Source organism: Narcine bancroftii, chromosome 1, assembly GCF_036971445.1.
Source record: "Narcine bancroftii isolate sNarBan1 chromosome 1, sNarBan1.hap1, whole genome shotgun sequence".
In the NCBI taxonomy this organism is placed as follows: domain Eukaryota; kingdom Metazoa; phylum Chordata; class Chondrichthyes; order Torpediniformes; family Narcinidae; genus Narcine; species Narcine bancroftii.
This window is the reverse complement of record NC_091469.1, coordinates 492961832-492989274: the sequence shown is the minus strand read 5'-3', so window position 1 is coordinate 492989274 and position 27443 is coordinate 492961832. Positions and strand designations below refer to the sequence as shown.

General features: G+C 47.4%; 1 protein-coding gene across 3 annotated transcripts in view; it reads right to left on the bottom strand.

The window, feature by feature from the left end:
- Positions 1-11705: 11705 nt before the first annotated feature.
- LOC138752005 (fucolectin-like) overlaps positions 11706-27443 on the bottom strand; it is a 258819-nt gene continuing 243081 nt past the window's right edge. For 2 of the 3 annotated variants that reach the window (XM_069915150.1, XM_069915149.1), the window contains exons 2-5: positions 19179-19248; positions 14237-14516; positions 13348-13520; positions 11706-12302 (exon numbers count right to left, since the gene is read on the bottom strand). In XM_069915150.1, coding sequence (XP_069771251.1) covers positions 13361-13520; positions 14237-14516; positions 19179-19245 — 507 coding nt within the window. In that variant the 5' untranslated portion in view covers positions 19246-19248 and the 3' untranslated portion in view covers positions 11706-12302; positions 13348-13360. Of the gene's footprint in view, positions 12303-13347; positions 13521-14236; positions 14517-19178; positions 19249-21734; positions 21770-27443 lie in introns of those variants that run through there. The other variant, XM_069915148.1, reaches the window with a different exon arrangement.

Genomic DNA, 27443 nt, shown 5'->3' with positions numbered 1-27443 from the left:
TCTATGCTTAGCATCAGGTCCCAGCAGCCAGGTGAGACCGGGGTGACCGAAGGGGAAGTGGAGTGACTGATCCGGGATGACTGCGTGCAGAGGGCTGCACTCCTGGAGCGCCCGACAGAAGCTGCTGGAGAAAAACATTGCCTCACCACGGAGGTGGTCCTCTTCTTGGAGGCTGCAGCCCATCATGTCCAACTCCCCCAACCTCCGGTCTGTCAGATGCAGACGACCGCCGTCGCTGAAGGGCCCTACATGGAGGAGACGATCACAGCTGCCGGCGCCGCTCACCCCTGTAAATACTGCAGGTTCTGGTGTGGGTCAGACAGGCATTCCCACAAAGGCTGCCCAGCGAGGAACTTGCATTGCTCCTGATGTGGGAGGAAAGGCCACTTCACTAAGGTGTGCCTTTCCAGGCCCGCTGCTACCGCTGCTGCTCTCTGCAACCAGCCACATGCAAGGACCATTACTCAGCCCGCCACTTCTGCCCTCACCGCTGACGTCACTCTGGCCCAGCCACCAACCCACACCGCTACAGTGTGCTCACGCCAGGGGCCGCCATCTTCCCCCAGACGATTTCCACCCGCACAGATGACATCATCTCCGGCTTCACTGCCGGTCAGGTTGCCCGACTGCACCGACGCCTCGTGCATCCACTGGGCGCCACCATCTTGGGCCAGCAGGCCCCCGATTGCCACAACGTGCACACCTCATCGACGGGATGATGTGGTCAACAGGGGCGTATAGCTGATTGCCCACCCGACACAGCCCACGCCCCTGGAGTGTAGAAGAATGAGGGGAGATTTGATGAAGTTATGAGGGGAATAGACAGATTAAATGTAGGTCGGCCTTTCCCACTGAGGGTGGGTGAGATACAAACCAGAGGACATGGGTTAAAAGTGAAAGGGGAAAAGTTTAGGGGAAATATGAGGGGAAACTTCTTCACACAGAGAGTGGTGGGGGTGTGGAATGAGCTGCCAGCTGAAGTGGTAAATGAGGGCTCAATTTTAACATTTAAGAAGGATTTGGACAGGTTCATGGATGGGAGGGGGATGGACTGGGTGCAGGTCAGTGAGATTATAAAAAATGGTTCAGCACAGACTAGAAGGGCTGAAGGATCTGTTTTTGTACTGTGATGTTCTTTGATTCCATGGTTCTATGATAGTTAGGAAGGCCTATGGGAGCTGGGCTTCATTAATGGGGGATTGAGTTCAGGAGTAGAGAGGTCATGTACAAATGTACAAATCTCTGGTGAGACCACACTTAGAGAATTGTGTTCAGTTCTGGTCACCTCATTATAGGAAGGATGTGGAAGCTGTGGAGAGGGGGCAGAGGAGATTTACCAGAGTGTGCAGATCGCCCCCCCCCCCCCACCCACCCAGAGAGTGGGGAGCGGAGACACAGTGCTCCCGCAGGGTCCAACTGCCCAGTCCCACTGCCGTTAGCTCTGTGCAGGCTTTGAATGGTCCGTGAAAGGATCTGACAGAGTTTCATTTAAAGTCCTGTGACCACAGGCTCCAGACCCAAGATGACAGCGGCTATAATCGGCACATCCACAGGCGATTGCAAACTCTGGGGAAGCAGAGGACGGGTTCAGGGCACCAGAAAATGGGGAGAACACACCCCGTCTGAGGAGAAGCAGAACAGACAAACCACGGGATGGTGACCATGGGAGCGGGCTAGTGAGGGGATTCTGCAGCTGAAAGGCCCACACTGGTTGTGGACAGTTGGTGACTCGAGGCGAGGAACCCACGCATCCTGTGGTCAAAGAACTAACTCCAGGCTGCGACGGCTGGAGATTGGCTGAAGGGGCACCAGGTATCGGAACTGGGATGCGAGAGGGTGTTGTGGGTGCTGAAGGGTCCTGATCGTATCGGGGGTTCCGATCTTGAGCTCAGGTGCCGATGGTTTGGACTGGACTTGGTGTATGTGCGGGGGCTGTGGGAACACTGAAAGCAAATCCACAGACACTCAATGACTCTGGGGGAACTCTCTTTGGCTTCTCTTTCTCTGACTGTAAGAGACGCTTCAGGCAATTTCTGCCGATGGTGAATCTGTCCTCCTTGCAGTAGAGAAAAACAATTTTGTGTAATACGACACTATTTTTATTGCACAATAAATTGAATCTTCAATCTTATTTTTTGAAAATTTTCTTTATAGTTTTACAGACTCGCATTAACCAAGTGTTATGGGGAACAATCCTCCGCTTTTACAGATCATCGTTTACCAAGCCCTCCCTTTTTCCTTCACCCCTCCCTGTCTTTCCTCCCTCTCCCCCCCCCCCCCCGCCCAAGTCGTTCACCCTCCCTCCCCTTCAACCCAGGTAAAAACATAAAAATCAATTATTAAAAATAATAATCCAAGTTATTATTGGAGGAGAATAAAAGGGGAGGAGGGGGAGCCGGCAGGATTTCCATATTGGCTTCTCGTTCACAGTGTTTCAGGGCTTGTAATATCCTCTCATTCCTAATGAGAAAGGCCCTGGAGAGACCAATCTCACCTGCGTTTCGACCTGTTGCAGGTACGGCTGCCTCGCCTCGACAAATGCGTCATATCTCCCTCTTAAGTTGTAGGTAATTTTGTCCAGGGAACACAGCTCTGCATCTCCATGTTCCATCTTGTTCTTAGCTGAGAGTCAGATTTCCAGGTAACCGTTATGCATTTCCTGGCCGCCACCAAGGCGACCTTCATGAATTGATTTTGATGTTTAGGCAATCTTGGACTCATGACTGTAATATCCCCAGCAGAAACAAGACTGGGTCCTGCCAATACTCCACCCCTGTGATTTTTTTTTCAAAATGTCCCCTAATTCTACCCTGAAGGGTCTCACCTTGGCGCACAGCCACGTTGAATGCACAAAGGTTTCTGTCTCAACGCCACATCTAAAACACAAAGTCTGAGATTTCTGGTTCGACCTTGTGCGATTTTTGCGGCCTTAGGTATAGATGGTGTAAAAGGTTGTACTGCACCAGCCTATATCTGGCATTAATAACCGCCCTCACACTGTCCCGGCAGAAGTCAGACCAGCATCACTCAGGAATTGTTGTTCCCAAATCCAACTCCCATCTCTAGCTCGCCTGATGAAGACCCGGTTTTGGGCTGTCATTTTGGAGAGGATATACATCGTCAAAATAAATTCATGTGTGATCCCCCTTTGAATTAAAGCCTCCACGTCACTACACACCGGCAGGGCCATAGATGGACCTAATCTGCCCCTCAAAAAAGATCTTGGTTGAAGATAGCAGAAGAAGGTCTTCTTTGATAAGTCAAATTTGTTTTTTAAGTGTTCAAATGACATAAGATGGCCCTTCTCATAACAGTCCTCAATACAGCTGATCCCTCTCTGGCTCCAGGTGTCCACGATCTTGTTACCCATAGTCTTAGGGATTATTTTATTCTGGGTTAGGGGCATTTTAGGAACAACCCTACTTTTAACCCAACAATCTGGTTATTTTTTTGCCATGTTCAAAATAAATGCTTTAGTATCGGGTTGTCTGTTTTTTGCATTATTAACTTGGTGTCCCACTTGTAAATAATTTCTCCTGCTATCTCCTCTCCTACCATGTGGAGACAAATTTGTACCCAGGAGGGTAAACTGTCCCCCTCGAAGAACGAGGTGATAAACCTCACCTGGGCTGCCCAATAATATTTTTTAAAGTCCAGGAGTCTCATCCCTCCCAGGCAATAGTCCCCAGTCAATTTATCCATAGAGACTCTAGCTACATTGTTCTTCCATGGGAATTGTCTGATACATCCACCGAGTGTTTTGGGGCAGCAGTATGGGCAAAGATTGGAAGAGATATTGTAACCTTGGTATCACTTTCATTTTAATGCAGTTAACCCTAACCCATCAACCTGATAGACAGGTGCATCTATCTGCGTAGGCCCTCCTCAATGTTTCCAAGTAGGGGAGATAACTCAATTTAGATAAATTTTGAAAAATTTCATATTCCTAAATACTTTATCTCCTTTTGTAGCCATTTAAACTTACTCTCCCATTGGTGTTTCTCAGACTCCCCTTTCATTCGTGACATTAATTAATTTCATATGTTGAGATTTTGCCCTCGTCCTCCAATATAGTCCACAACCTGGCCAATGACCCTGCCGGCTCTCTCCAATATATCAAAAAGTCATCCGCAAACTGCCACTGCCCTTCTCATCCTGGGGTGTGCCCATTGCACCCATCTTTTACGCTCCCACCTACTTAGACACCCCGGGGCTCACAACAAACTTTTTTTTCTAAGGACAAGTGGTATAGCATTTACTTCAATCATTTTTATATTATAGACAGGCCAACGAAATACTCAGCCTTTAGCCTAAAGTCCCTTTTCTCCCCCTGTCTCCCTTGGGGAATTATTTTGCGTGAAGGGTCAAAGTATCGATGTATTTCATTGCCTCTCTGGCCTCACTGAAAAATTTTCTCCCTCCCGTTGTCAGGAATATTTTCAGGTTCACTCTGGATACAATAAAATTTCTTTATTCCTCAATAGTTTCCCGACCGGAACAAATTCCTTACGTTCTTTAAGGAGGCATCGTGGTGTCGTGCGGATAGATGAGGACTTTTCCCCCCATCATATTCCAAGGGCCGCTGCCCGTGAGATTTTTTTTCCCTCTCCTGGAAAGCGGCCAGTCTGATCAGGACAGATCAGGGTGGAGCCGGCTTTGGAGAGGGGAGGGCGACTGACCCTTTCTATTTGAAGGCCCCCCTTTACTCTGTCCCTGCCCAGTATCTTTGGGATCCATTCCCAAAAGAATGTTATTTGATCCCTCCCTTCTATCTTCTCTTTCACACCCACAATTTCTATGTTATTTCTTTTGCTCAGGTTCTCCAGGATGTCCAGTCCGACCCATGTTCTTTCTTTCTCCCTTTCCCAGGTTTCCCTGTCATTTTCCCATCTCTCCATGTTACTTGCCACCCTTTCCTCGGCAGTAGTCACTCTTCCTGATAGCTTTCCCATCGCTTCCCTAACTTCTCCCAGCTCCAATGACGTGTCTCTTAAACCTTCTCTCATTCTGTTTTCTGAAGCCTCTGTAACTGTTTCTCTCATCAGTTAATGTTTTTCATTAAATGCTCCGGTCCTTCTTTTCCTCTCTGCTGTGTTCTTTTCCTTATGTCTGTCGGTGAAGCCGGGTTGTGTCCTTCATCCTGCTTCCTGCGCTGTGACTGCCCGATGCCATTGCCGCTGGGACGGAATCGTCCCCACTGTCGCTGGAGGATCACCGCTGCTAATTGCACCTTTTCTTATGCGTTGTCCTTTTGGGGCTGAGCCTTAAACGCTCGCGCCTTCCTTCGTGCCTCCGGCGATCTCCGTGTCAGTTGCGCTCTCGGCCCTCTTTCTCCTCCGCATGCGGCTCACCTAATGGTGCGGGTGTCTTGTTGCAGTGCCCACCTCCTCTTCTGGGCCTGCCCGTCTAGTTGTACCTGGTTCTTCGGGGATCCTGGGGGGTGCCCGTCCGCTTGCGGAGCAAGTCGCAACTCAACCATCTTCTTATCCTCCCCGCGTGTTTCAGGCAGGTTCTAGAGCTTTCACTGCCACAGAGCATCGCGGGGGGGGGGGGGGGGGAGAGGGGTGGGGTCATCTTCACTGCCACTTCTACCATCATTGCTGATCTCCCTTCTGTTGTTGGAACTCCCCTCTCCATTGTCGCCACTGCCTCGCCAGCTCCTTTGTACTACAGGGGTTGTGGGTGCGGCCTCCTCCTCGCCACTGCTCTCCGACCATTCCTGTCGCAAACCTCAGGCTTCAACCTGACGCATCGGCAGCGCCTCCATCTTAAAGGATGTTGCCGGGTCTTCAGGAACTGAGTTACGGAGAAAGGTTAAACAGGTTAGGACTTTATTCCTTGGAGTGTAGAAGAATGAGGGGAGATTTGATGGAGGTTTTTAAAATTATGAGGGGTGTAGACAGAGTAAATGTGAGTAGGCTCTTTCCACTTAGATTAGGAGAGATAAATACAGGAGGACGGCTTTAGGGTGAAAGGGGAAAGGCTTAGACAGTAGCAGGAGTAGGCCATTCAGCCCTTTGAGACTGCACCGCCATTCACTGGGATCATGGCTGATCATCCATAATCAGTGCCCTGTCCCTGCCTTCTCACCATATCCCTTGACTCCACTATCTTTAAGAGCTCTATCTAACTCTTTCTTGAAAACATCCAGACAACTGGCCTCCAATGCTTTCTGAGGCAGAGCTTTCCACAGATCCACGACTCTCTGGGTGAAAAAGTTCTTCCTAAACTCCATTCTAAATGGCCTCCCCCTTATTCTTAAACTGTGGACTCTAGTTCTGGACTCCCCCAACCTGCCTTCCTGTTCTTGCCACCAAAGTGGATAACCACACATTGATGCACGTTAAACTGCATCTGCCGAGCATCCGCCCACTCTCCCAACTTGTCCAAGTCACCCTGCGTTCTCATAACATCCTCCTTGCATTCCACATGGCCCCCAGCTTTGTGTCATTTGCCTATTTCCTGATGTTACTTTTAATCCCTTCATCTAAATCATTAATATATATTGTAAATAGCTGTGGTCCCAGCACTGAGCCTCACGGTTCCCCACTCATCACTGCCTGCCATTCTGAAAGGGACCCATTAATCCCTACTCTTTGTTTCCTGTCTCCCAACCAACTTTCTAACCATGTCAGTACCTCCCTCCCCCCAATACCATGTGCTCTCATTTTGCCCACCAGTTTCCTATGTGGGACCTTACCAAAGGCTTTCTGAATGTCCAGTACACGACATCCACTGGCTCTCCCTTGTCCATTTTCATAGTTACATCCTAAAAACATTCCAGAAGATTAGTCGAGAGTGATTTCCCCTTGGTAAATCCATGCTGACTCAGACTGATTCTGTAACTGTGATCCAAATGGGCCGCTACTTCACCTTCCCCACCACTGACATCAGGCTAATGGGCCGATAATCCCCTGTTTCCTCTCTCCCTCCTTTCTTAAAAAGTGGGACAACATTAGCTCCCCTCCAATCTGCAGGAACGGATCTTGAATCTGGAGAACATTGGAAAATGATTCTAGAGCCACCTTCTTAAATGCCCTGGGATACAGACCATCAGGCCCTAGGGATTTATCAGCCTTCAGTCCCATCAGTCTACCCAACACTGTTTTTTGCCTAATGTGAATTTCCTTCAGCTTCTCCGTTACCCTCGGTCCTCTGTCCTCTATTACATCTGGGAGATTGTTTATGTCTTCCCTAGTGAAGACAGATCCAAAGTACCTGTCCAACTCGTCTGCCATTTCCTTGATCCCCATAATAATTTCACCCATTTCTGTCAAGGGCCCAACTTTGATCTTAACTAATCTTTTCCTCCACATACCTGAAGAAGCTTTTTCTATCCACCTTTATATTCTTGGCTGGTTTACCTTCATTCCTCATCTTCTCTCCCTTTTTTGTTATCTCCTGTTGCACTTTACACACTTCTCTGCTCATCTTTGCTATGTTTTACTTCTCTTTTATTTAGGGGTAACGTTAGGGGCAAGTTATTCACTCAGAGAGTGGTGGGAGTGTGGATTGAGCTGCCTTTTGATGTGGTAAATGTGGGCTCACTCTTAAGTTTTAAAAATAAATTGAATAGATACATGGATGGGAGAGGTCAAGAGGGTTATGAAGTGGGTACAGGTCAGTGGGACTAGAGGTCTGATGTCTTGGCAGAGACTAGAAGGGCTAAATGGCCTGTTTTTGTGTGCTGTCATGTTCAATGGTTCTGACATGTGCTTTCCTCCAATCCCCGGCATCTCACCTTTGGCTAAGGATGCTTTAAACCTCTCTCTGGGCATCTGCTGTTTCTGCATGAGCTTCCCTCTAGATCGGAGGGATATCTTGTCAGGCCCTGGGACTTATCCACCTTTATTTGCCTCGATGGCAAGCCCCTCCTCCTCCATCTGTCTGCGGTCAATTACCTCATTACCTTTCTGCCTCCCTGCTACAGTCTCGGTGTCCATCTCCAGGGTAAATATAGACCAAAAAATCCACCTCATTTGGCTCCATGCAGATAACACCACTTTGGTCTTCCACAGATCCAATTTTGTCCCTTGTGACCCTTTTGCTGTTAATATATCTGTGGAGGCCCTTGGGATGTTCCTTCACCTTGATTTCCAGAATGACCTCATGCCTAGTTTTTGCCTCTTGACTTCCTTCGTGCTTTCTTGATTTTTTTTTAACCTCTTCAATATCTTCTTTGTTCCTTGTTGCCTACGCCTGCTGGACACCCTCCTCCTTCATCAGGGCCTCAATAGCTCTCAGAAATAAAAGTTCCCTACACTCGTTGGACGTTATTAATTCTGATAAGAACATCAAAACTCTGTTCTCTCAAAATTTCACCTTTGAAGGCCTTCCACTTACCAACCACAACCTTGCCAGATCCTTCCTGATTCCCCTAACATTGGCCTTTCTCCAACTAAACGAATGGCATTATGACCACTGGACCCAAAATTTTCCTCTACACACTTCTGTCACCTGTCCAGTTTCGTTCCCTACCAAGAGATCCAGTATTCCCTTCTCTCTAGTTGGTACCTCTATATATTGATTTAGAAAACTTTCCTGAACACATTTGACAAGCTCCAAGCCGTCCAGCCCTTTTACAGTGTGGGAGTCCCAGTCAATATGTGGAAAGTTAAAATCTCCTCCTATCACAACCTTGTGTTTCCTGCAACTGTCTGCTCTCTCTCTACAGATTAGCTCCTCCAATTCTCGCTGTTTATTGCAGGGTCTATAATACAACCCCATGAATGTGGTCATACCTTTCCCATTCCTCAGCTCCACCCATATAGCCGCAGTAGACGAGCCCTCTGGTCTGTCCTGCCTGAGCACAGCTGTGATATTTTCCCTGATGAGCAATGCCACTCCTCCCCCTTTCATCACTCCCTGTTCTATCTCGTCTGAAGCAACTGAAGCCTGGAACATTGAGCTGCCAGTCCTGCCCCTCCTGCAACCAAGTTTCACCAATGGCCACAATGTTAAATTCCATGTGCCAATCCATGCTTGAAGCTCGTCTGCCTTTTCTAGAACAGTCCTTGCACTGAAATAGATAAACCCGAGAACATTATTCTCACCATGCTCAACCTTTCTATTTCTGCTGTTATCTGCAGGCTGAACAACATGTTTTCCCTTCTCCTCTCCACTATCTGTTCTGGCCCCATGCAACTCTAACCTCAACTGGAGCAACACTGTTGGATTTTCCCAGAAGCTCCTGCCATCGCTACTCTCCCATCGTCCATGCTGGGGTCCCTGGCCAATCAATTCTCTCTCATGCCCTTGCAGATTATTTAACTTCCACATATGATTTTCCTTCTTACACTGCAGGTTGGATTCTATCAGCTTGCAGCCATGACCTCCTGAGGGTTCCTCACGTTTCCAAATCAAATCTGGTTCATTGTGTAGCGTAGATGCGGTGTTGCGCGATGGACAGCACAGTTGGGGGGCACAGTTAGTACAATGCTATTATGGTGCCAGAGTTCAAATCCCGCGCTGTCAAAAGGGAGTTTATATGTCCTTCCCGTGTCTGCATGGGTTTTCCCTGGGGGCTCCGGTTTCCTCCCACTGTTTGAAGCGTACCAGGGGCGTAGGTCAATTAGGTGTAATTGGGCTTGTGGGCCGGATGGGCCTGTTACCGCGCTGCATGTCTACATTTAAAAATTGAATAAAGCCTTCTCCCTCATCTGTTCGACAAACTGCTCCAAATAACCATTTCATCGGCAATCCACATTCCTTTCCTTGGGATCTGGCACCATCCACACTTCCCTTGGTTTCCCTCCACACTGAAGTCCCCTTTGACCGCCAGAACATCGCTGATCCGACCTGCCCTCTCAACGCCTGCTGCCATCTGCATCCCACATCCTGGCTGATGTCCGGAGGCTGGTATGTAACTCCCACCATGGTCTTTTTACAATCAGAAGCAGAATTTATTGCCATGGACAGGTCACAAAATTCATTGTTTACCCTTGCAGTTTCTCAGCACTCCCCACAGGATTCTGCCCCCTGCACCCCTGCAGTAGGCGAGTGGTCTAACACCACAATCCTCAAAGACCCCACCACCCAGGCCAGGCCCTCTTCACTCTGCTACCATCGGGAAATAGGTACAGGAGCCTAAAGGCGAGCACCCAGCGGCTCAAGGACGGCTTCTTCTCCTCCATCATCAGATTCCCGAATGATCGATGAACCACAGACACTGCTGCACTTTGACTTTTCGTCCACTATTTTTATTTATTATTGAGAGGTGGCTTATATGAACGTGTCTGTGACACAGCCACAAAACAACACATTTTATGACTGACGATAAATTATAATTCTGATTCTGCATCTATAAATATAATAGTTGCAAGTTCTGTGTCGAATGGTTGTGGAGAAACTGAGGGAGCCATTCTGATTACAACCCACTGAGCTGATCACTACTGCACAAGGTGGCTGTGAACCCTTGATCAAGGGTATGCTGGTGTGCATGACAACAAATGTATAAGAAGCTGCCTCGGATATTGTTTGGGGCTCACTTGGTTGTGGATAAAGAACCAGAGAACATTACAGCGCAGAAACAGGCCCCTTCGGCCCTTCTAGTCTGCGCTAAATCATTTTTTGCCTAGGCCCACTGACCTGCACCCAGCCAATAACCCTCCCATCCATGTCCCTGTCTAAATTCTTCTTAAACATTAAAATTGAGGCCAGATTCACCACTTCATCTGGCAGCTCGTTCCACACCCCCACCACTCTCTGTGTGACGAAGTTCCCCCTAAACTTCTCCCCTTTCACCCTTAACCCATGACCTCTGGTTTGTATCTCACCCACCCTCAGTGGAAAAAGCCGACCTACATTTACTCTGTCTGTCCCCCTCATCATTTTAAATACCTCCATCAAATCTCCTCTCACTCTTCTACACTCCAGGGAATAAAGTCCTAACCTGTTGAACCTTTCCCTGTAACTCGGTTCCTTGAATTCTATTAAATTCTAGTAAATCTTCTCTGCCCTCTTTTCATCTTATTATCTTTCCTGTAGTTTGGAGACCAAAACTGCACACAATTCTCCAAATTTGGCCTCACCAATGTCTTATCCAACTTGACCATAACATCCCAACTCCTGGACTCAATACTTTGATTTATGAAGGCCAAGATGCCAAAAGCTTTCTTAACAACCCTGTCCACCTGTGACCCCACTTTGAGGGAATTATGTATCTGTATTCCCAGATCCCTCTGTTCTACCCCACTCCTCAGTGCCCGACCGTTTACCGTGTACGTCCTTTCTTGAATTGTCCTTCCAAAATGCAACACCTCACACTTGCTGCATTAACACCCATCGGCCATTTTCTTCCCCATGTTTCCAGCTGGTCCAGATCCCTCTGAGCTCCATGAGTGTGACTCGGACTCCACTGAGTGATGCCAGCTTCTGAATAAATGTTGGAAGGAGATTGTGCTGCGGTTATTCCCAAGGTCTGAACTGGGAAAATTCAGAGATCCACATCTCCTCCCATTTGTCTGTGTGTTGTTTAAATGAACAATTTTCTTCTTTTTGGAACTTCCTCCCTTACTTTTGATTCTGGAGACTGGTAACCTGTTGTGGTCCAGGGGCAGTCTCCCCCACCCCGTGTGACAGTACGACCCCTCACCCATTGCTGCACCCCAACCCCCTGGTGATGAGGTGGCATTTCCATCCCGACCCACTCGCTGACCCTGCCCGCGAACCACGGCTGGTGAAGAAGACACGGGACTCGCACCGAGTGATTTGCAGACAGTCAAGCTGGTTTTATTCAGGCAGGAACAGCAGAGATGGCAGAGAACACACGAGCTCGGAGACAGGAAATGCCCATTAGGCGGTGGGAGTTGTCATAGCACCGGGTGTCAGACAGGAAACATCTGTCAGGCGGTGGTTGTCACGGTTACCAGGTGGTTGGACAAGAAATCCCTGTCACGTGGTGGGAGTTGTCATGGTGGTCGGACAGGTGGTGGATGTTACTGCAGTTACAGGGTGATAACAGCTGACACCACAGGTCGAGAGGAAATGGGGCCTAGGGAAGAGCAGAGGGGTTGACCATACACGGCGTTCCCACTAGGAAGGTGCGGGACAGCAGTGGAGGGGAGCAGAGACCGCTCCCTCTCCCTGGCATCACACCCCCTCCCCCACTACTATGGGCTCTAAACATGCCCACCCAGGAGTGTCTCACCCCCATCCACTGACACCCGCTCAGGGCTGGCATGGAGCCCAGGAATACTGGCTGGTGAGAAAGCAGCTGTTGGAAGGGTGTTGGACCAGGCTGGTCCAGGTCAAGAGATAGGTCCATACCCGTGAATCGTAGAAGCCGCAAGCACTGGATGGTCCTGGAAGGAGAAGCAGACAGTCAGGGCAGGTTCCAGCTCTAGGGAATGCATGTCAGTGGGAAGGAAGTATTCATGAGGCTGGCAGAGCTGTCATTTAGGAGTGTGGATGAAAAGAGGGACCTTGGAGTCCAAATCCATACATCCCTCAAGGTCGCCGCACAGATTGATAGGAGAGTTAAGAAGGCCTTTGTGAAGCTGGGCTTCATTAATAGGGGGATTGAGTTCAGGAGTAGAGAGGTCATGCTACAACTCTACAAATCTCTGGTGAGACCCCACTTAGAGTCTTGTGTTCAGTTCTGGGCACCTCATTACAGGAAGGATGTGGAAGCCATGGGGAGGGGTCAGAGAAGATTCACCAGGATGTTCCCTGGTTTGGGAAACAAATCTTAAGAGGCCAGGTTAGCAGAGCTGGGACTTTTCTCTTTGGAGCGTAGAAGGATGAGAGGAGACTAGATAGAGGTCTTGAAGATTCTGAGAGGCGTTGATAGAGTGGACAGACAACACCTGTTTCTCAGGACAAGATCAGCAAACACCAGAGGTACATAGTGAAGGGAGGGAAGTTTAGAGGAGATGCCAGCGGTAAGATTTCTTATGCAGAGAGTTGAGGGGCCTGGAACATTAGGGGCATTTAAGAGACTCTCAGGCAGGGCCATAGATTGAAGAAAAATAGAGGGTACTTTTTTTAGGAATATATGGGTCAACACAAGGACTGAAAGGCCTGTCCTGTGCTGGAGTGTTCGATGTGTTCAGACAGGTGCTCAATCGGGGTCTCACCGGTGTGTGGGTGGGAGGTTCATGGGGGAAACCAAACTTGTCCGTGGGGGGGAGGGGGAAACAGAGTGTGTCTGTGGGGGGGGAGAAGAGTGTGTCCGTGGGGGGGAGGAGGGGGAGGGGAGGGAATTGCATGGGGGGAGGGGATGGGAGTTAGAGGGTGCAGTGAGGGGAGGTGGAGGGGAGGTGGGTGGTATAGAGGGTGGTGGGGTGGTGGGGAGAGTTCAACGTGCTGGGCTTGGGACAGGGACAGTTCTTCACCATCGGTACTCACCTGAGGAGTGGGATCAGTGGGGGTCGTGGGCTCCGAAAGCTTCCACCTCACACAAGGCAAGGGTGGTATGGCACCTCGGCAGGTAGATGTTGAGGAAACGGCCGTGAACGCTTGGTGGTTGGCAGAAGAATTCCATCATCCGTCCTGGTGGGAGGCTACTGATCCTTGCACAGCTGGAGCGGGGAGAAAGGGGAGGGGGAATTCTGGTGTTCATGAGATGTTTAGATGGATGCACAGGGAAGGTTTTGAGGATAGCAGGCAGATGGGGAGGGTGGGGTGGGGAGGGGTCTCCCTCTCTGCAGGGGGGTGAGGAGGAATCTCTCTCCTTAGGTGGGGAGGTGAGGAGGCTTTTTCCTTGTGGGAGTGGGGGGGATGGTTGAGGAGGGGTCTCTCTCCCTGCAGGGATGGAGTTGTGGGATGGGTTGAGAAGATAGGGTAGGGTTCTCTCTCTCTGCAGGGTTAGGAAGTAGGGGTTCTCTACCCATGGGGTTAGGGTGTGGGAGTAGGGGGTAGGTGGTCCCTCTCCTTGTGGGGGGGGTTGGCGGTAGGGTTAGGGATCTTCTCCCTCTGGAGGGTGGGTGAGTATAGGGGGTAGGGGTAGGAGTCCATCTCCTCATGGAGGTAGGGGATAGGGGCCCTTCTCCCTGTGATGGGTGAGTGTAGAGGGTAGGGTCCCTTTCTCTGTAGGGGATGGGGATAGAGGTAGGTGTCCTCTCCTTGCATGGTGAGGGTTAGGGATCCCTGTGGAGATTAGGGGTAGGGTTCCTTCTCCACATGGGGGTAGGGGACAGGGGGTCCCTTTCCCTGCAGGGGTGGAGGGTAGGGGTCCATCTTCCCGCAGAGAGAAGGGGTAAACTTCCCTTCCCCTGCCCCACATTCCTTCACTCACAGGGTGTTGTTGTTGCCGTTGTTGAACAACGAGTCCCCGATGTGAATCTCAGCCCCGGCCAGACTGAGCCTATGACTGTTGGGCGCCGTGATCCTCACAACAAAGATCTTGTAGTGCTGGTGTAGATCCACCCTCCACCAGGGCCGGCACTGCCTCCTTGTTTGGCTGCAGGACGAACCCCAGAGGTTGGTATTGTGGTTCCCATCGATGGCATTAATTGCAGCCCCACGATGCCTGGAGGTTGACGACTGTGTAGCTCGAACCCCGCCAATCACATTCCCTGGATATAAAGCCGAGTGTTAGACACACACATCTGAAGAGTGGGGTAAGTTAGTGATCAGACAAAATGGTTCAGAAGGGCAGTTGTTGGGTGGGTGGGGGGGGGGTGGTGGGATTGAGTTCAAGAGTTGAGAGGTCATGCTGCAACTCTACAAACTTCTGGTGAGACCACCCTTGGAGTATTGTGTTCGCCTCATTATAGAGAGGATGTGAGGGTGAGAATGAAAGTGGGGCTGATAAAGGCAACATGTGCCTGGAGGAGGTTGGGGACGTCGTGAATGAATACTTTGCTTCAGTATTCACAAGAGAAAAGGATCAGGATCAGGGTGAGGTTGAAATAGAACAGGCCCGTGTGCTGGACAATGTGGAGATTAAGGAAGAGAAAGTATTGGATCTTCTTAAAAACATTGAGATTGATAAGTCCCTGTGGCCAGACGTGATCTACCCCAGGGATTTGAAAAGGTTCCCCATGAGAGACTCGTCCAGAAAGTCACGAGTCACAGGATCAGTGGAACCTTGGCCGTGTGGATAAAAAATTGGCTTGTAGGAAGAAAGCAGAGAGTAGTCGTGGAAGGAAAGGATTCTGCCTGCAGGTCGGGGACTAGTGGAGGGGTCGCAAGGATCTGTTCTGGGACCCCTGCTCTTTGTAATTTTTATAAATGACCTGGATGAAGAGGCAGAAGGATGGGTCAATAAGTTTGGAGATGACACGAAGGTTGGAGGAGTGGTGGATGGAGCTGAAGTTGTCGAAAGTTACAGGAGGATATAGATAGGATGGAGAGTTGGGGAGAAAAGTGGCAGATGTTGTTCAATCCGGATAAGTATGAGGTGATGCATTTTGGAAGGACAAACCAGAAGGCTGAGGACAGGGTTCATGGTCGGTTACTTAAGAGTGTGGATGATCAGAGGAACCTTGGGGTCCAAATCTGTCCATCCTTCAAGGTCGTTACACAGGTTGATAGGATAGATAAGAAAGCCAATGGGATGCTGGATTTCATGAATAGGGGGATTGAGTTCAGGAGTAGAGAGGTCATACTGCAACTCTATTTTGTAATGATGGAAGCTGGTGGAATTTTTCCTTATTTTGTCCTCATTGTCCTGCCTTTGTCAGGAAGGTCTCGGGCCTACGTTGATCTTCACCAGTGAATTTTCTTCATAATTGACCATGTTTCGGGTTCAAAGCTTTTCATCAGTTTTAGCCTCCACTTGAGACTACATCTCCCCGTGAACCCCTTGTCCTCCTCTGCTAAATTCTGAACTCCATCCCTCAGGACCCGCTGATTTTTATCTGCAGTGAAGTCCGAAAGTCTGTGGGCACTGCGATCGAGTTCTTTGGCTTTCATTAACCACCCCCCCCCCCCCCCCCCCACTTCTTCCCCTGTCACCTTCCCTGCAGCTCTGTCTGTCTCCCTTTTCCCATCTACTTCCACACAGACATAATCAATTCCCACCCCTCCCCTGATCCCCCACCCTCTCGACTCTGAGATTCCTGTTCTTTCCTAATGTTGCTTATTCCTTGAAGAAGTTTTCAGGCCCGAAACATCAGCAATATATCTTTGTCTCCGATAGACGCTGAGAGACCGGCTGGGTTCCTCCAGTATTTCAGTGTGATTCTACAGATTTTTTTCTGCAACCTTCTCCTCTCCCCAGAATCATTTGCAAACTTGGGGCCAAGTTCCTTTTTCTGGCACCAATCTGTGCCAAACACTTGCCTTCATTTGTGTGCACGTTGTTGACGTGCGATCTCTCCTCCCCCCTCTGGTCTCTGCACCCATCCCAGTCCCTGAGGTAAAACAGGAACATCTTCAGGCACCGTGATTGATAATGAAAACATGATGCTGGAGAAACTCAGCAGGTCAAACGGCAACTTTTCTAGCAAAGACAAAGGAACATCACCAATATTTTGGGCTTGAGCCCTTCATCGAGGTATGGAAAAATGTCGGCAGGTGTCCGAGCAAAATGGTGGTGGGGCAGGGGGAGGAGCACGGTCCCAAAGGTGGAGAAGGGAGGTAGTGAAATGGATTCAGCAGTGGTTGGATGGGAGGTGTCAGAGAGTAGTGGTAGAAAATTGTTTGTCCAATTGGAGGCCGGTGACTAGTGGAGTTCCTCAGGGTTCGGTCCTGGGTCCACTATTATTTGTTATATATATTAATGATCTGGATGTAGGGGTGGAGTATTGGATAAGCAAGTTTGCGGATGACACAAAGATTGGTGGTGTTGTGGACAGTGAGGTAGATTACCGTAGATTAAAAGGTGATTTAGGAAGGCTGGAGGTGTGGGATGAGAAATGGCTGATGGAATTTAATACAGATAAATGTGAGGTGTTGCATTTTGGAAAGGCAATTTTAAATAGGTCATATACATTGAATGGTAGACAATTGAGGAGTGCAGAGCAACAAAGGGATTTAGGAGTGATGGTAAATAGTACCCTCAAGGCTGATACTCAGGTAGATGTTGTGGTGAAGAAGGCATTTGGAATGTTGGCCTTCATAAATCGGAGTATTGAATTCAAGAGTAGGGAGGTTATGATGAAATTGTACAAGGCATTGGTGAGGCCAAATTTGGAGTACTGTGTACAGTTTTGGTCACCAAATTATAGGAAAGATATAAACCAAATAGAGAGAGTGCAGAGAAGGTTCACGAGAATGTTGACAGGATTTCAGGGTCTGAGTTCCAGGGAAAGGTTGTGCAGACTGGGGCTTTTTTCTCTGGAGCGTAGAAGATTGAGAGGGGACTTGATAGAGGTATTTAAGATTTTAAAAGGGACAGACAGAGTAAATGTGGATAGGCTTTTTCAATGAAGAAAGGGGGAGATTCAAACTAGAGGGCATGGTTTAAGATTGAAGGGGGAAAATGATAAGGGGAACATGAGGGGAAATTTCTTTACGCAGAGGGTGGTGGGGATGTGGAATGAGCTTCTGGCAGACGTGGTCGAGGCGGGATCATTGGTTACATTTAAGGAAAGACTGGATCGTTTCATGGATAGGAGGGGACTAGAGGGGTATGGACCGGGTGCTGGTCAGTGGGACTAGAGGGTGTGGATTTGCTACGGCATGGACTAGTAGGGCCGAACTGGCCTGTTCTGTGCTGTAAGTGGTTATATGGTTATATGGTTATATAGCAGCAAACAGAGGGAGGGGGATGGCTGGGTGAATGAAAAGGGAAAGGGGTGGAGAACTGGCAGGGGGAAGGAAAGGGAGAGGAAATGGAGAACAGGTTAGCAAAAACTGGAGAAGTTGACGTTAATGTCATCCAGCCGAAGAGGGCCCAGATGGAAAATTAGGTGGTGTCCCTCCAATTTACGGGTGGTCTTGGTGGGATAGTACACAAGCCCTGGACAGATGTGTGGGTATTGGGAGTGGGGCACAGAACTGAAATGGTTGGTCACTGGGAGGTCCTTGTCACTGGTGTGGACGGAACGAAGTTGCTCAGTGAAGCAATCTCCCAGTCTGCCCGATATAGAGAGGGTTACAGTGGGAGCACCGTACGCAGGAAATCACAAGTGAAGTGTGCTTCATGAAATAGACCTGTTTGGGGTCCCGGACTGTGGTGAGGGAGGAAGTGTGGGTGCAAGTCTGGCACCTCCTGCAGCCACAGGGGAAGGCATTGGGGGGGATTGGTGGGAAGTGATGAGTGCGTGAGGGAGTCATGGAGGGAGGGGTCCCTACAGAAAGCAGAGAGAGGAGGGGAAGAGAAGATATATCTAATGGTGGTGGAAATGGTGGAGGAAGATGTATTGGATGCAGAGGCTGGTGAGGTGGTCAATGAGGACGAGGGGAATTCGGCGTTTGTTGCTAGAGGGGGCCCGGGTAGATAAGCAAGAGATGGAGGAGGTTCAGGTGATGTGGTGGAGGGGAAGGAGCACATCTCGGATCCCAGTCCCCAATCAATATATGTGGATAGTGGAGGATCATGTAACCTCCCAGTTTAGAACCTTGTTGGAAGTCGCATCAGCTGCCAATCAAGGCTGGACTCCACCCACCCATTAGTACAGATCGTTGGCTCATTTGAAGGATTCAGCGTCATCAATGTCCAGACGTCCAGCTAAGAACAGCGTAAACACCAACATGTGCAACCGTTTTCTCTCTCTCTCTCTCTCTCTCTCTCTCTCTGCCCCTTGGTACAAGCCACAAACATTGCTCCATGCCATGTCACTACTGTGGACATCACTGGAGGGGTCATGAGTAACCTGTGCATGACACTTAGCTGGGCTGTAGTATGGCAAGAGATCAATGCCTCATTGGTACAGGGAACCGGGAGTGTGTACATGTGCGGGAGTGTATGGTAGGGTGAGCGGCCACTGGTACGGTTGTGCCTGATGTGCTTGCTTACACCGTTATAGTATTTAAGTCTCATACCCGGTGTAGATAGGCAGTCACCAGTATTAGAGTCCAACTTGGATCCGATGTGAATGCCCATTACGTAGCTGAATGATTAAGTCTTCTCCCTTTGATGTGACACCTGTGTCCAGACTCGTCTCTCTGTAAACCCATGAAACCTGGTACATTCCCACATCTATCCGGCCCACAATCCCAATCCCTGATCCCATATCCCTGAACCCGATCCGACTGCGATCCCTCTGGCCGCTGAACCCAGTCCTGGATCCCATTCCCTGCATCGATCCCAGTTTTGAGGAGTCCGGGAGCACAGAGGAGGGTCTTACCTTGAGCCGAAGTGAAGTGAAGACTTAGACAGAGAGAAGCGATCACCAGGAGGCAGATGGACTTCATCCTGTAGGAAGGGTAGGGATGGGAAGTGAGGAATGGTGTGGGCAGGGTGGTTCATTAGTGCATGCCGATCTCTCCACTCACCTCCTCTTCCTGCTGCCCCTCGTTTCGGGACCCAACCCCACACTCTCCTGTAGTCCTCCTCTCCCTGGATCCCAAACCCCTGTCTTTTCCCTCGTTCTGGGTCCTGAATCTTTCCCCCCCCCCACCCAACCCATCAGCCCAGAATACACAGGAGCAGAATCAGACCATTTGGCCCATCAAATTCATTCCATCATGGCTGATTTACTATCCTTTTCAACCCATTCTCCACTTTTCTCCGTAACCCCTGTTCCTTCCTCAAGAATGTGCCTACCTCCACCTTAAATATCTCCACTGACTTGGTCTCCACAACCGTCCACAGCAGCGAATCCACAGATTCACCCCCACTCTGGATAAAGAATTTCCTGGACGTCTGTTCTAAAGGGATGTTTGTGTAATCTGAGCCTGTGCCCTCTGGTCTCAGACTCCCCACCACAGGAAACATCCACTTCACATCCACTCGTTCCAGGCCTTTCAGTGTTCGATAGGTTTCAATGAGATACTCCCTCATCCTTCGAAACTCCAGCGAGTTTAGTCCCAGAGCCTTCAACGCTCCTCGTATGAAACCCCTTTCACTCTGGGGTTCGTCCTTGTAAACCTCCTCTGGACCTTCTCTAATGCCAGCACATTTTTCCCTGGAGACGGAGCCCAAAATGTTTTAAATTTAAAAAAAAATTAGACCTACAGCACTGTAACAGGGGCCAATTCATCCCTACGAGTCTGTGCCGCCCAAATTTACACCCCATTAATCTACACCCAGATGCGTTTTGAATGTTGGGAGGAAACCAAAGCCCCCGGAGGAAATCCACGCAGACCTGGGAAGAACACACAAAGTCCTTACAGACAGCACGGGCTTGAAACCCAGGTCTGGTCCTGATAGCTGGAGCTGTAAAGGTGTTACGCTAACTGCTAGGCTAAAACAGAGAGGTGGAGGAGTTTCTTTAAATGCAAAATTTCAATTTAGACATACAGTGCGTTAACAGGCCATTTCAGCGCATGAGCCAATGTCAACCAATTACACCCAATTAACCTACATCCCCAGTACGTTTCGAATGATGGGAGGAAACTGGAGCCCCTGGGGAAAACTCACAGAGGGTTTACCCAGAGAGTGATGGACCTCTGGAATTTGCTACAATGGGGGGTTGTGGAGGCCAGGTCGTTGGGTGTATTTAAAGCAGATATTGATAGGAATCTTAATAGTCAAGGTATCAAAAGTAACCCAGTAAATTACAGGCCGTTGAGCCTGACATCAGTAGTGGGTAAATTATTGGAGGGTGTTCTGAGAGATCGGATATACAATTATTTGGACAGTCATGGACTGATCAGGGAAACAGTAGGTGTGTTTAACCAATCATATAGAGTTTTCAAGGAGGTTACCAAGAAAGTTGACAATAGGCTGTGGATGATGTCTACATGGACTTTAGTAAATCCTTTGACAAGGTCCCACATGGTAGGTTAGTCAGGAAGGTTCAGACACTCTGTATTCACAATGAGGTAGTGAACTGGATTCGACAATGGCTGGATGGGAGAGGCCAGAGAGTAGTGGTGGATGGTGCTTCTCAGACTGGAGACCCTTGATGAGTAGTGTGTCTCAGGGATCGGTGCTGGGACCCTTGTTGTTTGTCATCTAGATCAATCATCTGGATGATAATGTGATGAATTGGATCAGCAGGTTTGCAGATGACACTAAGATTGGAAACGTTGTGGACAGTGAAGGAGGTTTTCAAAGTTTGCAGAGGGATCTGGACCAGCTGGAAACATGGGCTGAAAAATGGCCGAAGGAATTTAATGCAGACAAGTGTGAGGTGTTGCATTTTGGAAGGACAAACCAAGAAAGGACGTAGACGGTAAATGGTCGGGCACTGAGGAGTGGGGTAGAACAGAGGGATCTGGGAATACAGATGCATAATTCCCTGAAAGTGGCATCACAGGTGGACAGGGTTGTAAAGAGAGCTTTTGGCATCTTGGCCTTCATAAATCAAAGTATTGAGTACAGAAGTTGGGATGTTATGGCAAAGTTGGATAAGACATTGGTGAGGCCAAATGTGGAGAATTGTGTGCAGTTTTGGTCACCGAACTACAGGAAAGATATCAATAAGATAGAAAGAGGCAGAGAAGATTTACTGGGATGTTGTCCAGACGAGGAACTGAGTTAAAGGTTCAACAGGTTAGGACTTTATCTCTTTACTTCACAGCTTCCACATCCTTTCTATAATGAGGTGACTAGAACTGAACACAATACTCTAACCCTAACCCTAAAGTTCCCAGTGCTCCATCTGACCACATGGGTTGGGTACTGAGTGAAGCTCCCTACAACCTCCCAGACAGGACTGTGTGGGTACTCTGCCCTCATGCCAATCGTTGGCACAGTCCTGTACCCTGAATCCCAGAGCACAGGAAACATTACTCACCTTCCATCGAGTCTCTACGGGAGTTGGGGGAACCAGCCGTGATCCCAGTTTATATGGGGGCAGCCCAAGGATGGCCTGGCGTGTCATTGGTCAAATGCAGCCACAGCTGGCTTTCTATTGGTCGATGGGGTGATGCCACTTGTGAATGTTGGGCAAGGGGAGGTTGAGCAAGGGACAGGGGAAGGAGTGTGGCAGCCGTTAGTTATCGGGGCAGGGAAGGGGAAGGTCGCCCTGGAAAGGGGAAGTTGGACAGGGAAGGAGTTCAGGGACAAGGAGCTAATGTCCAACCCCCACCCCACCTCACCCACCCTCTGGGCTGGACACCAAGCCCACCACAGGCCCCAGGGGAGAGGGAGAGGAGGGAGCAATGGTAGAATGGTGGGGGGAATTGGGGGAATGTCTGCTATGGGTGGGGGTTTGGGGAGACTTGGGATGTGGGTGGGCAGGGAGTGGGGGTGTAGGGGGCAGGGGGATTAGTGGGTGTGGGTGGATGGGTGGGCAGTGGAGGGGGTGACAATACCCTGGTGTGGATGAAGGGTGTAGAGAGTGTGGGTGGGTGGGTGAGGAGTGGGGGAATGGGGAGTTAGGGGGTGTGGGTGGATGGGGAGTTGGGGTGGGGATTTTAGTGGGGAGTGGGTGAGGGTGACAGTGCTCTGATGTGGGGCAGGGGTTTGGGGGTGCAGGGGTGTCCATGAGTGGGGAGTGGGGGGTTAGTAGGAGTGGGTGGGGGTGACAGTGCTCTGGTGTGGGTGATGGGTGTGGGTTGTGGGTGTGGGTGAGGGGTGTGGGTGGGTGTGGAGTGGGGTATTGGGTCTGGGAGTTTAGTGGGGAGTGGGAGGGGGTGACAGTGCTCTGGTATGGGTCAGGGGTTTGGGGGTGTGAGTGGGGAAGTGGAGGGTTAAGGGTTGTGGGTGGGTTGGGAGTGGAGGGTGGGTGGCTGGGGAATGGGAGGTGGGAGATTAGTAGGGGGTGGCTGGGGGTGACTGTGACTTGGTGTGGGTTGGTGGTTTGGGGGAGTAATCGCAATGGCTGGAATGGGATCAGAACCCTAAAACATTAACAGAAGTCAGACGGAGATCTGTGCTGGGAACATTAAACAGCTTCAAAACTATTTTGGGTCCAGGATGCTGTTTGGAGCAGGGAGTTTGTGATCAGTCATGGGTCCAGCATTTTCTTGCATGAATTATAAATGTTTTTAAAAATTAAGAGGTGGCACGTTTAGCGTTGCGGTTGGTGTAGCGTCGGTGATCTGGACAAGGGTTTGAATCCTGCGCTGTCTGATAGGAGTTTGTACGTTCTCCCCACATCTGTGTGGGTTTTCCCTGGGGGCTCTGGTTTCCTCCCACCATTCAAAACATAGCAGGGGTGTAGGTTAATGGGATGTAAATTGGGCAGCACGGATTCATGGGCTGAAAGGGCCTGTTACCGTGCAGTATGTCTATAATTAAATTTAATTTTTCCCCTTTCATCCTTAACCCATGTCCTCTGGTTTGTATCTCACCCACCCTCAGTGGAAAAAAGCCGACCTACATTTACTCTGTCTGTCCCCCTCATCATTTTAAATACCTCCATCAAATCTCCCCTCATTCTTCTACGCTCCTGGGAATAAGTCCTAACCTGTTTAACCTTTCCCTGTAACTCAGTTCCTGAAGTCCGGGCAACATCCTAGTAAATCTTCTCTGCCTCTTTCTATCTTATTGATATCTTTCCTGTAGTTCGGTGACCAAAACTACACACAATTCTCCAAATTTGGCCTCACCAATATCTTGTACAACTTTACCACAACATCCCAACTCCTGGACTCAATACTTTGATTTATGAAGGCCAAGATGCCAAAAGCTCTCTTTACAACCCTGTCCACCTGTGATGCCACTTTCAGGGAATTATGTATCTGTATTCCCAGATCCCTCTGTTCTACCCCACTCCTCATTGCCCGACCATTTACCGTGTACATCCTTTCTTGGTTTGTCATTCCAATTGGCATTTGAAGTATTCAAAAGACATTTGTATACTTATGTTAACAATTGTATAGTTGGGTACATGTTGTCTGTGGTGGGGCCACAGGAACTGATCACACTTTATGAATGGAAGCTTTGAATCTCACATGTTTGACTGGACAGGTGGCCCAGGCATGGGAATTAAAGCTTTAAAGACAATTCCAGGTCAGGAACCTCAGGGAGATGAGATGTTTGAACTGCTCATAGTTTATAGGGGTCATTGTGATAACAAGAGACTTCTCAGTAAGTTACAGGAAAGTGGAGTCCGGGGAAGTCTATTGGCTTGGATTGAAAATTGGTTGTCTGACAGGAGGCAGAGAGTCGGGATAAGTGGGAGTTTTTCAGGTTGGCAGAGAGTGGTAAGTGGGGTGCCGCAGGGGTCGGTGTTAGGCCCACAACTGTTCATCATTTACATTGATGTGGAGGGGACAAAATATGGTGGAGCCAAGTTTGCGGATGACACCAAATTGAGTAGAAGAGCAAATTGTAATGAGGATGTGGAGAGTCTGCAGAGGGATAGAGTTAAGCTGGATGAGTGGGCAAAGGTCTGGCAGATGGAGTACAATGTTAGTCAGTGTGAGGTGATCCACTTTGGCAAGAAAAATAAAAGAGCTGAATATTATTTAAAGGGTGAAAAACTACAGCCTGCTGTTGTGCAGAGGGACTTGGGAGGGCTTGTGCATGAATCGCAAAACGTTAGGTTGCAGGTGCAACAGGTTATTAAGAAGGCAAATGGAATGTTGGCCTTCATCGCTGGAGGAATTGAATTCAGGAGTAGGGAGGTCATGTTGCAACTGTACAAGGTACTGGTGAGACCGCACCTGGAGTACTGTGTCCAGTTCTGGTCTCCATATATATATATTTTTTGCACTTAATTTGTTATTGAATATTTATTTTGTTTTGCAGTTTGTTTGCACTTTTTAAAAATTTTTTTTATTTTTCACGCTATGAACCACATTGATCAAGATACATACATTTTCCTTTTCAAATATATACAGTGTCATTTTCTACCCCCCCCTCCTCCCATCCAACCCTCCCTACCTCCCCCCCATTCATTTAAAGTACAGAATCTAAGATACATTAAACCAGTCAAACAATGTTGTCACTCAATAAAAATAAACAAGAAATTCCACTGAGTCTATTCTTTTCATTTCCTTCTCCTTTCGTTAATTTAGGTAGTGAATGTCCCCGGTAGGTTTTCTCTATTGTGTTTCATGTAAGGCTCCCATATTTGTTCTAATATTGCAATATTATTTGTTAAACTATATGTTATTTTTTCTAATGGAATACATTTATTAATTTCTATGTACCATTGTTATATTCTCAAGTTATCTTCTAATTTCCAGGCTGACATAATACATTTTTTTGCTACAGCCAGGGCTATCTTAACAAATCTTTTTTGTGCTCCATCCAAATCAAGTCCAAATTCTTTGTTTTTTATGTTACTTAGGAGGAAGATCTCTGGGTTTTTTGGTATATTGCTTTCTGTGACTTTATTTAATATCTGGTTTAGATCTTCCCAACATTTTTTCACTTTCTCACGTGTCCAGATTGCATGAATTGTTGTTCCCATTTCCTTTTTACAACAAAAACATCTGTCAGATACTGTTGGGTCCCATTTATTTAACTTTTGAGGTGTAATGTATAGCCTTTGTATCCAGTTATATTGTATCATACGTAACCTTGTATTTATTGTATTTCTCATCGTTCCAGAACATGACTTCTCCCATGTTTCCTTTTTTATCTTTATATTTAAATCTTGTTCCCATTTTTGTTTAGTTTTACCATTTGTTTCCTCATTCTCCTTTTCTTGCAGTTTAATATACATATTTGTTATAAATCTTTTGATTATCATTGTATCTGTAATCACATATTCAAAGTTACTTCCCTCTGGTAAACTCAGACTGCTTCCTAATTTGTCCTTCAAGTAGGATCTCAATTGGTAATATGCCAGCACTGTATCTTGAGTTATATTGTATTTATCTTTCATTTGTTCAAAGGATAATAATCTATTTCCTGAAAAACAATTTTCTATTCTTTTGATCCCTTTTCTCTCCCATTCTCTAAAGGAAAGGTTATCTATTGTAAAAGGGATTAGCTGATTTTGCGTCAGTATTAGTTTTGGTAATTGGTAATTTGTTTTATTCCTTTCTACATGAATCTTCTTCCAGATATTGAGCAGATGAAGTAATACTGGAGTATTCCTACGTTGTACCAATTTTTCATCCCATTTATATAATATGTGTTCAGGTATCTTCTCCCCTATTTTATCTAGTTCTTATCTAGTCCATTCTGGCTTTTCCCTTGTTTGATAAAAATCTGATAGGTATCTTAATTGTGCGGCTCTATAATAATTTTTAAAGTTTGGCAGTTGTAAGCCTCCTTGTTTATACCATTCTGTTAATTATCCTCGGTTTCCCCCCTTTCCATAAAAATTTCCTCATTATTTTCTTTAACTCCTTGAAGAATTTCTCTGTCAAGTGTATTGACAATGCCTGAAATAGGTATTGTATCCTTGGGAAAATGTTCATTTTAATACAGTTTATCCTTCCTATTAGTGTTAATGGTAAATCTTTCCAATGCTCTAAATCGTCCTGTAATTTTTTCATTAGTGGATAATAATTGAGTTTATATAGATGGCTGAGATTTTTATTTATTTGTATACCTAGATATCTTATTGCTTGCATTTGCCATCTGAATGGTGATTCATTCTTAAATTTTGAGAAATCCGCATTATTCATTGGCATCGCTTCACTTTTATTTGCGTTAATCTTGTATCCCGACACTTCTCCATATTCCTTCAATTTATGTAATTCTTTTATTGATATTTCTGGTTCTGTTAACGTCATCTGCAAATAAACTGATTTTATATTCCTTGTCTTTTATTTTTATCCCTTTTATTTTATTTTCTGTTCTTATCAGTTCTGCTAGTGGTTATATGGCTAACGCGAACAATAAAGGTGATAGTGGGCTTCCCTGCCTTGTTGATCTGCTTAAGTTAAATTGCTTTGATATATATCCATTTACTGTCACTTTCGCCAATTTCCCCTTATATAATGCTTTAATCCAATTAATATATTTCTCTGGTAAACTGAATTTTTGTAGTACTTTGAATAAATAATTCCATTCTACTCTGTCAAAGGCCTTCTCTGTGTCTAAAGCAACCGCTACTGTTGGAGCTTTATTTCCTTCTACTGCATGAATTAAGTTAATAAATTTACAAATATTGTCTGTTGTTCGTCTTTTTTTAATAAATCCTGTTTGGTCTAGATTTACCATTTTAGGTACATAGCCGGCTAATCTGTTTGCTAATAGTTTAGCTATTATCTTATAATCTGTGTTAAGTAAAGATATTGGTCTATATGACGCTGGTGCAAGTGGATCTTGCCCTGTCTTTGGCATTACTGTAATTATCGCTGTTTTGCATGAATCTGGTATGCTTTGTGTTTTATCAATCTGGTTGATTACTTCCAGGAGGGGAGGAATTAATAAATCTTTCAATGTTTTATAGAATTCTATTGGGAATCCATCCTCTCCTGGTGTTTTATTATTCGGTTGGTTTTTTAATTATCTCTTGTATTTCTACTATTTCAAATGGTTCTCTATTTGTAATTTTGGTAGTTCAATTTTAGTTAAAAATTCATCTATTTTGTCTTCTTTCCCTTCATTTTCAGTTTGGTATAATTGTTCGTAGAATTCTCTGAAGTTTTCA